This window comes from Neopelma chrysocephalum, unplaced genomic scaffold, assembly GCF_003984885.1.
Source record: "Neopelma chrysocephalum unplaced genomic scaffold, ASM398488v2 Primary Assembly neopelma1_243, whole genome shotgun sequence".
Lineage (NCBI taxonomy): Eukaryota > Metazoa > Chordata > Aves > Passeriformes > Pipridae > Neopelma > Neopelma chrysocephalum.
The window spans coordinates 569,806-579,706 of record NW_020897905.1 but is presented as its reverse complement, the minus strand read 5'-3'; the positions used below and the strand labels follow the sequence as shown (position 1 = coordinate 579,706).

General features: G+C 48.7%; 1 protein-coding gene across 1 annotated transcript in view; it reads right to left on the bottom strand.

Moving 5' to 3' along the window:
- The window catches only part of SCAP (SREBF chaperone), a 31,723-nt gene that overhangs the window by 12,186 nt on the left and 9,636 nt on the right, over positions 1-9,901 (bottom strand). The window contains exons 4-9 of the mRNA XM_027703583.1: positions 5,523-5,743; positions 4,313-4,418; positions 3,310-3,482; positions 2,465-2,591; positions 1,242-1,354; positions 449-543 (exon numbers count right to left, since the gene is read on the bottom strand). Of these exons, the coding sequence (XP_027559384.1) occupies positions 449-543; positions 1,242-1,354; positions 2,465-2,591; positions 3,310-3,482; positions 4,313-4,418; positions 5,523-5,743 (835 nt within the window). The remainder of the gene's footprint in view (positions 1-448; positions 544-1,241; positions 1,355-2,464; positions 2,592-3,309; positions 3,483-4,312; positions 4,419-5,522; positions 5,744-9,901) is intronic.

Genomic DNA, 9,901 nt, shown 5'->3' with positions numbered 1-9,901 from the left:
ACAGGGGAACAGGACACTGGGACAGGAGAACAGGACACTGGGACAGGGGAACAGGGCAGTGGGACAGGAGAACAGGACACTGGGACAGGAGAACAGGACACTGCCAGCAGAACAGGACACTGGGACAGGAGAACAGGACACTGGGACAGGACAACAGGATGCTGGGACAAGGGAACAGGGCAGTGGGAACAGGGCAGTGGGACAGGGGAACAGGACACTGGGACAGGGGAACAGGTCGCTGGGACAGGAGAACACGACACTGCCAGCAGAACAGGGCAGTGGGGCAGGAGAACAGGACACTGGGACAGGATGTGGCACTTGGGGACATGGTCAGTGGTGGCCTCGGCATTGCCAGGGATTGGTTGGACTCAGTGGTCTCCGAGGCTTTTCCAAGCCAAGCAGTTCCATGGCTCTGTGCCTCAGGCCTCTGTCCTGCTCCCCACCTCACCTGGATGGCCGGGACCAGGGTGAAGTACCCGATGAGGATGATGCCCAGCTCCGTTGCCATGTTCTTCATGATGGACCAGCTCTCGTTGCTCAGCCCTGGAGAAAGGCAGGGACAGGTCAGAGGAGCCTCTTCACTGGTGCCAGACATGAGCCCAGCAAAGGGAACTGCATTGCCCTTCTTGAGAACCACAGACAACAGGCACAAAGGGCCTTTCAGGCTAAAATTCCAGAGTGCAAAGGCCCACTGAGGTTTTGGGGCTTGTTTTCCATCTGGGATGCAAAACACCTTTGTGTTTTGTTGTTGTTAAAACTAGATAGATTTTTCTGGGCATCACTCTGGGCTCTCTCCTCCCTGATGGTTAGAAAGAGCTTGGAAGTTTGCAAGTTCCATTTATCCATGGTTTGGGCACACTCAAATCCTCACTCAGGCACAGAGTGTTCGGAGAATGGAAAAGATAATTTTGTCACAATTCAGGAGAATTTGGTACCACCTGTGGACTGCACTCAGGATATCCCTGACACGAGGACAAGGTGCTCAATATTACACCAGGAGACCCAGCTCTCCCTTACTAATCTTTTTTTAAACTTATTTAACCATGTTTCAGTCCACAACCCCAAAAAGCAGTGCCCACAGTGACAGGGTTATATTATTTCTCGGAATTAAAAACGGGACAAAAAGATGCACAGTTCACATTGTTTTCCTCCACAGACCAGAATTAGACCTTTCCCCCTCTCCCAGCCCTTGGGATTCCCCGGTTTTCCCTCCCTGGAGTCTCCCAGAGCAGAGTCCCCACCCTGGGCGATGCGGAGCTTCACTTCCAGGTCCACGGGCGTGGAGACCACGGACTTGGTGAGGACCAGCACGTTCTCCAGGCCAATCACCACCACCAGGTACGGGAAGATCTCCCTGCAGGGAACAGAAGCGGAGCTGAGGAGGAGATCCATGGTGGAAAAGGAGGAAAGAGGCAGCTGAAGCAGCAAACACAGCCCGGAGTCGAGGTGAGGAGACACCACCCAGAGCCCAATCCCTTCTCCCGGGGTCACGCTGGGGTGGGGAAAAAGCTTTGTGTTTAATCCCCATTTTTGCTGCAGGAATTTCTGGGAAGTGGCCCTTGTGGAGCACCACAGCATTAGTGCTGGTGCTTCCCAGGGTGGGGACAGAGCCCCTCACCCTCCAGCACCTGGTACAAGGAGGTGTAAACAGAGGGGTGGACCTGGGACACTGCAGTGGACTTGGGGGTAATTAGTCAGCAGGGAGGGGTTTGGGAGCGTGTCCCACCTCCACAGGGACCATCTGAGAAACCCCAGCTCAGCACCACAGCAAACACAGCTTCCCAGCTGGAATTCCCAGGTGAGGAGCAGGGGCAGGGCCTGGCTTGGACACCCCGTGGGCCAAAGTTCCAGCCTGGGGGGCTCTGAGTGATCCCACCCTGGGCAGTGAAGAGACACGGGAAGGGATTTCTCAGCTGGGAGGTGGTGGAACTCTGCTCTCCGGGAACAACCCCAGCTGTGCACGTGCTTTGGGCATAAATAACCTAAACCCTGCCAGGGAGGGCCAGGAAAACACCCTGCAGGCAGCACAGTAACCTAAACCCTGCCAGGGAGGGCCAGGAAAACACCCTGCAGCCAGCACAGTAACCTAAACCCTGCCAGGGAGGGCCAGGAAAACACCCTCAGGCAGCACCTCGGGACAGGAGACTGCTGTGAGAAAGGGCTGGAAATCCTTAAGCAAAGACAGTGCAGCCAGGGCAGGAGGAGGTGTGGGAGAACCTCCTCAGCCCCAGGAAATCAGGTTATGAACAAGACATCCTCCCAACAATTCCTTCTGCTTTAGGCACACAGAGCTCAGCAGTGAGGAACCTCCAGGAGGACTGGGCTCTGGCCAGCAGGGAAACACATCCCCTCCATCCCTGGGGAGCTGTGATGGTGACTGTGCACGGCAGGGTGTGACTGATACCCCAGGACCACCGACCACTGATCCCATGTGCATCCCCCCGGGAAGAGGGGCTGGACATACCCTCCATTGAGCGTGGGGGTGAGGCCAAAGAGGGTGCAGAGCCCCACGGACATGAGCAGGGAGCTGAGCACCGTCACAACTGCAGCCAGAGCCAGGCCCCACTTGGACTTCACCATGTCGATCTTCCCTGGAAAACACAGCACGGGTTACCAGGAACAGCCCAGGGCATCCACACAAATGGAGGAGGGAGCCTCGTCCTGACTGACTGCAGGAGGTAACTGAGACCCCACAGCCCCCAGGAAAGGGGGGTTCAGTGTCAGTGCCTGAGGTGCAGCTCCCAGAGCCTCCCAGAGCCTCCCAGCACACGGGTGGGACACAGGACAGTGCTGGTTCCCAGCTCAAACCAACCCCAGCCCAGCACTGAGGGGTGAAAAAAAGGAACTGAAATGTGGCCAGAGGGGTCTGACCTGTCTGATAATGGATGGAATAATCTGGGAAAAAAAAGTCATTCCTATGGCATTTAAAAGCTGCCTAAGACAGAAAACACCTCAGAAGTTATCACAGGATCATGGAATGGTTTGGGTGGGAAGGGAACTTAAGGATTATCTTGTTCCAACCCCCTGCTACGGGCAGGGACACCTTCCACCAGACCAGGACACTTCCAGGGATGGGGAGGTGTATCACAAGGAATAACCCCCCACTGGCCAAGGGGACAAATTAGCAGAAAGCAGATAAAAAGGACTATGAACTGTCTCCATGACAGTCCAGGGGGATGTTCCAACAGCAGCACTGCTGCTGAGACAGGTGGGAATGGCAGTGCCACAGCCAGGAGTGTCTCATCGGGGCCCTGCAGGCAGCTGGGAGGTGCCCCAGGGGCCCCCCAGCCTGCAAGGCCCCCAACATACGTGTGGAGAAGTAGATGTAGGCGAAGAGGATGATGTAGGTGGTGACGAGCGGGATGAGCTCGGCGATGCCGATCTCCTCCTTGAAGTGCACGTGGACCACGCTGTCCTCCCGCAGGGAGCAGTTGGGGCTGGGGTGCAGCAGCTTCAGGCGGGAGCGGAGGCTGCTCAGGAACCTGCACAGGGGGAGAGCAGCAGGAGCAGGTCCCTCACGCTGCTCCCAGAACCCACACACAGTTCCTGGAGCCCGGCAGGGAGCGGCTCCACAGATTCACTTGGACCAACAGGGCGTGGTTCCCTCCAGTCTCACTCCCAAGGCTGTTCCTGGGTGGCCCAAACTCACAGACCTTGATTCCTGCCAAGATCTGCTGTTCAGACTCTCCAAATCTACTTAAAGCAAAGGCTCATCAACCAAAATCTGGGCCCTGGGGAACAGGACACGCCATGGTCTCAAACGCTCCCAGAATTTCCAGAGAATCCCAGAATTTTGTGTAAAAATGGCTGGGAGAGGTGCCACACGACAGCCCTGGGGGCTGTGGGGTCCTGCAGAGCAGCTCTGGACTCCTGTGCTGCCAATTCCATCCCAGGCATCCCCTGGGGAATTCTGTGCAGCACTGAGTCCTCGGATCCACTCCATCCATGCTGGCTTTGCCAAAGCCCTTTCACCAGTGGAACCAGTGCTTACTGGGGAGCAAACCAGCCTGTGAACAGGGAACTGGGTCAAACCGGCCCCACTGGACCCTGGATGCCACAGGAATTCCCAGTGGCATCTCTGGATATTATAGATAATATTTTTTAATGAGGAGCTGAGAACTGATTGTATTTTATCTCCTTAAAACACGGCGAGTTTTCTTTCCAAAACAGCTCCTTCGGAGGATCCAAAGGAGGAAAATGGAGACTAAAGGCAAACAGGGCAGTGCTCAGTGGAGCAAACAGCCCATTTTCCCAGAGTGGGATGCAGGGAGCTGGGCTGTGCCTCACCTGGGGGAGCTGGGCTGTGCCTCACCTGGAGTCGTAGCGCTGCAGCGCCAGGGTGACGGTGTAGGACACCACGCGCTGCCTGTTGGACAGGCTCACCCCACTGCTCCTCCCGGGCAGCCCAAACAGCAGGTCTGCAAGGACACAGGGACAGCAGGTCAGGGGACAGCAGGACACACGAGGAGAGGGCACAGGGGTGCTCCCGGTGAGGAACATCACTGACTGCTTGTATGGAAGCACCTCCCGGTGCTCTGGTGACACCAAGGGATGGGGGTCAACACCCAGGGCAGGGAGGGGAGATGGAGCATCACAGATATTGTGTCAGCACTGCTGAGGCACCACCTCCAGTCCCAGGGCAGTTTTGGGGTCCCTGGGTATGGGACATTTGAGGGGCTGGACAGGGGGGAGTCCCCATCCCTGGGGGGATTTCAAAGCCCTGGGGATGTGGCACTTGGGGACATGGTCGGTGGTGGCCTTGGCAGTGCTGGGGTAATGGTTGGACTCCATGGTCTCAGAGGGCTTTTCCAGCCCCAATAATTCTCTGATTCCATGATTCTCCCTCTAGTTCATTTGCAAGTGAGGTCCCACACAGGCTCCACGTGCTCCATCCTCAGTGTGCTCAAAAATAACCTTTAAAGCAAACTTACTTCAGGTTACAACTCCCTTTTCAGACATGTCCCATTATACATTTCACACTTCCTGACAGGTACAAAGTTCCTTTAAAACCAAAGGATTGAAACAGCATTTAACACACCATTTCCTCTGGCATTATGGAGCCACTAGTGATCCCACACACAGTCAGAAGGGTTTTTTTTAATTAAGAGAGGAAAAATACGTTTCTGATCTCCATTGTCAGCTCTGGCTGTGTGCAGGGAACCATCAGTGAAGGCCCAGGGGAGCAGGATGAATGTTCATTTATCCCTGACAACGGGGACTGTGACAGAGGGAAAAGCCAGGCTGGAGCTTGGGTGGAGTGAGAGGAACAAAACAGCTGCTATTTTTACCTGCAGAAAGGAGCCTGACTGAGTGAATTATTCATCTTCCACAATCTGAGCTCAAACATAGATATAAAATAAGAGCTGTCACAGATTGGGCACCTCCATTCCAGCTGCTGTGAGTGACAAAACGCCGCCCAAATCGGCACTTGGAGCAACCCAGATGTTGGAATTAGTGAGGATGGAATAACAATGGAATCTGTGGGCGACTCTCCCAGCTCCTCTGGCACTGCAGCACCTCACCTTTGAGAGTGGCTGACGTCTGCAGGGTCTTTGGCTCATGCTGGTGGATGGTTTTGAAGATGTCTGGGTCGGCGTTGAAGCGCTCGCGGTCGTTCTGCCAGAAGTTGCCCGGGGACAGCAGCAGGCAGCCGTGCTCCGGGAGCAGGTTCCGCAGCTTCCTCAGGCCAGGCAGGAGATCTGTGACCTGCAGGCAAAGCTCCTCCAAGCTCCTGACTCCAGAACTGAAAGGCAAACACGGGGGAGTGGGACCCAAACTGCCCTTTGTGTGTGTGTTTAACTCTCCCTCAGGAAAGGCAAAGATGGACATTCCAGGCACCTTCCTCACTGTGTCGCTGCTCTTCTTCCTCACAGCTGAGGACCAGGAGCCTGCTTCTCCCTGGAACTGTGCACAGGCTCCAGAATTCCATCCTCACTCCTCTGGGTGCTGCCTGCCCACGCAGCTCTCGCTCCTCACCCATCCTCAGTGACGCAATTCCCACTTGCACATTCTCCATTCAACAGAGATTGTCTCCCTGGAATTCTTCTTCCACGTCCCCAAACCCCTCTGCACACCTCTCTCCACACACATAGAACGGGATGTGTTACAGGAATCCTGGCCAGCCCTCCTGCAGTGGATCCTGTGAGGTGCCCAGAGTACTCTAAAACCTGCCAAGGATTCCGTGTCTCACCTGTGGTGTCCTCCCAATTCCCCTGCTTTGGGTGGAAAGGGGAACTTCTGAACCTCAGAGCTTCAGAAACCCACAGAGCTGTAACTGGTATGAACTGGAACCTGCCTTTGCTCCCAGACTTCCTTTACCACAGTGACAGAATCCTCATCAACCACTGATCCAAGCCAAACTCAACCTGGCATTACACAAGGGCCTGGTGTGAAGGGTCAGTGACAGAACCAGCTGTTGGACAGACAAAGAGGAGCTGCTGGTCCAGAAGAGAAAATTCCCTCCTTGGGATACAGAAACTGGTGGGATCTGCCCAGGAAAGGTGTATTGAGCAGAGGCCAAGTGAAGAACAGAGACCAGTCCTTGCTGGCTCCGGCCTCGCTGGTCACAGGAAGGTGGTTCCAGAGAAGATTTTTTTCTATAATAACTACAAAGAGCAAACACAGAAATTAATCCATGATGATGTGTCTTTGTGAGGACCCCCTCCAGAACCTGTATCCAGTGGCTGTATGGCAGGACACCTGGAGAAGTCACGGCTACCAAAAGACAAGACTGGAAAATACACCCGAAAAGAAGGTGTTTGTAGGGACAAAAGCTTTGGGAAGAACAATTTAAAGGGATTGATGCAGTGATGCCTCTGGTAGTGCTCTGGGAAGAGCCAGCTGACCATGTGTAAAATGACAGATAAGGCCACACAAAAGAAGAAAGAAAACCCTCCTGATGGTTTCCTGCAAAACCCCAAAATCCGGGGAGACATTCCCAGACACTGATAAAAGGATTAAAAGGAAGAAATGGAGATAATCCCAGGAACTGGACCCTTGGGCCTATTTCATCTGTCTATCACCCCAAAATGAGTTTATTGACTATAGCCACTCCATCTGCCTAAAGAAAAAGGTATAAAAAGAGACTGGACCCAAGCAAAAGTGATTCCTTATACACAGACACTCATTTTACTTTTGCTCCACAGCACTCCAAAATTTTTCCTTATTACTTCTCTGTAAGTTCCTTCTGCTTTATGGTGTGTGCTTCAGGTTTTTGCTTTGCTTATTCTGTGTCAGTTGTTTCACTTCTCTGTAAGTTGCTTTTGCTTTAGCCTGTGTGCCCACGCTTTGCATTACTATTATTATCACTCCAGAGTTTAAGTGTGGGTTTTTTGCAGTTAGACCCTATTCCAGACACAGCAAACCCCACAATCTGTCACAAATTTGTATTAATAAAGGTGTTACTTCATTAACTGTTCGAGTGAGTCCGTTTTTAAGTGCTGAAATAACTCACAGGAGGAACCTGCTGAGGGTTTTTCCAACCACTCTTGGGTGCAGTCCTCACATAAAAGGTATCAAATAATTCCTGTCCTCTTGGGGAATCTGTTAAGCCAAGGTGAGACGACAGCAGAATGTTCTGGACATTAAAAGGCTTTGATCTCCCGGGGGACACTGACAGGCACTGATAAATTAATACAGGTTGGGCAGAAAATTCTTCTTTGCTGCCCCTTTTAAGGTGACAGAAAATGGTACCAGGGAAGTGGGGCGTCAAGAATATTCTTTGGCAAAAATGCAAATTTACCTCTTCCCAAGTGGAGCAAGAGTGCACTGAAATGCTTAAAAAAGCTAAAGTTAAGGTTCTGAAATGCTTGAACCACCTCAAAACTCCACCTGCAAACCACAAAGAGAAACTACTGCCAGAAAAACAAACTCCTGCTGGAGTCAAAGAGCCCCAAAAGTCAATAACTCACCCAGATATGGGGATCTGGAAAGGGCACGTGATAAATAAATAATTGTGATCCGTGAAACAAATGGGTGATTACACCAAAATAAAACAAACGGATTGTAAAACTTAATTACACCCCCAGAAAGAAATAAAACACACCCTTACAAGGTCATGGGGCACTAAACCTCCCTACTATCCTAAGAATAAAATATGGTCTTTTAGGCACCTGTTTGTCCAAGAATGCATGAATTATGACTGGTTGTAGAGATAATCCTTTAGCTTTAGCTGTAGGAAAACCCATATATTAAATACTTAACAAAAACCTATAATTATATATATATAATTATATATGATATATATAATATATCATATTATATTTATATAATATATGATATTATAGAAATATAATTAATTTGATATAATTAATGTCATATAATTAATATGCATTAATATCTTACTATAAATAATTAATTTATAGTAAGATAAATACTAAATGTACCCTGTAGTAGGGGTGCAGATTTGGGAAACTGGTCCCCATTTCTGTCACCCAGCTGGCTGCTTGCTTTTACCACAGAATAAACTCCTCTCCAAAAACTTACAGAAACTCGAGAGTTTGTTTATCCCAGGGCATATTTGCTATGACAAAACCACAGAAAACTCTAATGAAAGTTAGAATTGCTGTTTTGCACAATGATTCCTGCTCTGCAACAGAGGTGGCAAAAAATGCAAGGAAATACAGAGAAACTGGAATTACAATTCCAACAACAAGGTGTGTTTTGTGCACAACAAAAATCTAAAGATTTACCTGCTTCTGAACTGATTGGGGATGTTGAATATGTTCTTTTCCTTTTCCTCTTTCTCCAGGAATGCAAACCCCCCACCCCCCACTGACTGGAGTGAAGACACTGCCAGCAAATTTCTCTGGAATTCTTTTAACTTTTGGGATATGCACAGAAACCAAGTCAACACTCAATAAATTATTTTTTCGGGTTTTTTTAATGGTTAATTTGTAGTAGGTCAAATTTTCACCTCATCTTTTCATAGGCACAAGCTACGAGTGAATCAGAACTACCTGAGACCAAGGAAACATTTAATAATTACTCAGATTATCGATTTATTAATTCTCGTAATGTGTTTGTGTTTTCATCGAGAGCCACTTGTTGGAAGACCAACTGTTAACCAAGTTCTATAAAACAAACCATTTTATGTATTAATAGTTAAAATTTTAATAAGTTCACTTTGTCTTTTGTCTTTATTAAATAAAATAATAGTGTGGAAAAACCTTTTACCTTATCAATATATATAACTTTATTTCAATCAATTAAAAATCTAAAAATTCAACCAAATATAACCAAGATTTACGCATATATGAAATTATGTAAATATGTATTAACCTTTCCAGTTCTTCCTCAGGTAACTAGTTTTTTATCTTCCTTCCTTAACCAAAAGGAAAGACAACTATGAATGCAAATATGACCTGCAAATAAAATACAAAAAACCTATAACTATTTTTTTTTAAAAAAGAAAATACTTATATTCTCCTAAGTACTTTTTATTTTACCTCACTTTCTGTTATCTATGCTAATCAATCATTGTTAACAGAATGTGACAAGAGCAATTTATCCACTGGAAAAAAAAAAGGGAAAACCAAGTTTATTTTAACACAACCTGTGCTTGCATCTTGTTTATGACACAAACAAGGCATAAAACTATAATTTAATTTTATAAAATTCATGTGTGACAGGCTGGTCATAAATAAAAAATGTGTACTTCTAAGTATACTTAAGCTACTTTTTATAAACAGAAATGGAGCATCACAAAGAAGAGTGGGAATCAAAACTTTCTGTCCCTAAAAGGAATTAACAAAAACATCATCTCAATGGGATGTTGAATTAAAAATGATGCTCTAAATGCACAAGAACAATCTTACACGTTGTAAACTATACTAAAAAGGAAACCAAACCACACAGAACTGTGCTCTGCCCTCTAAAGCACAGAGGATGAACCTGAAAATAT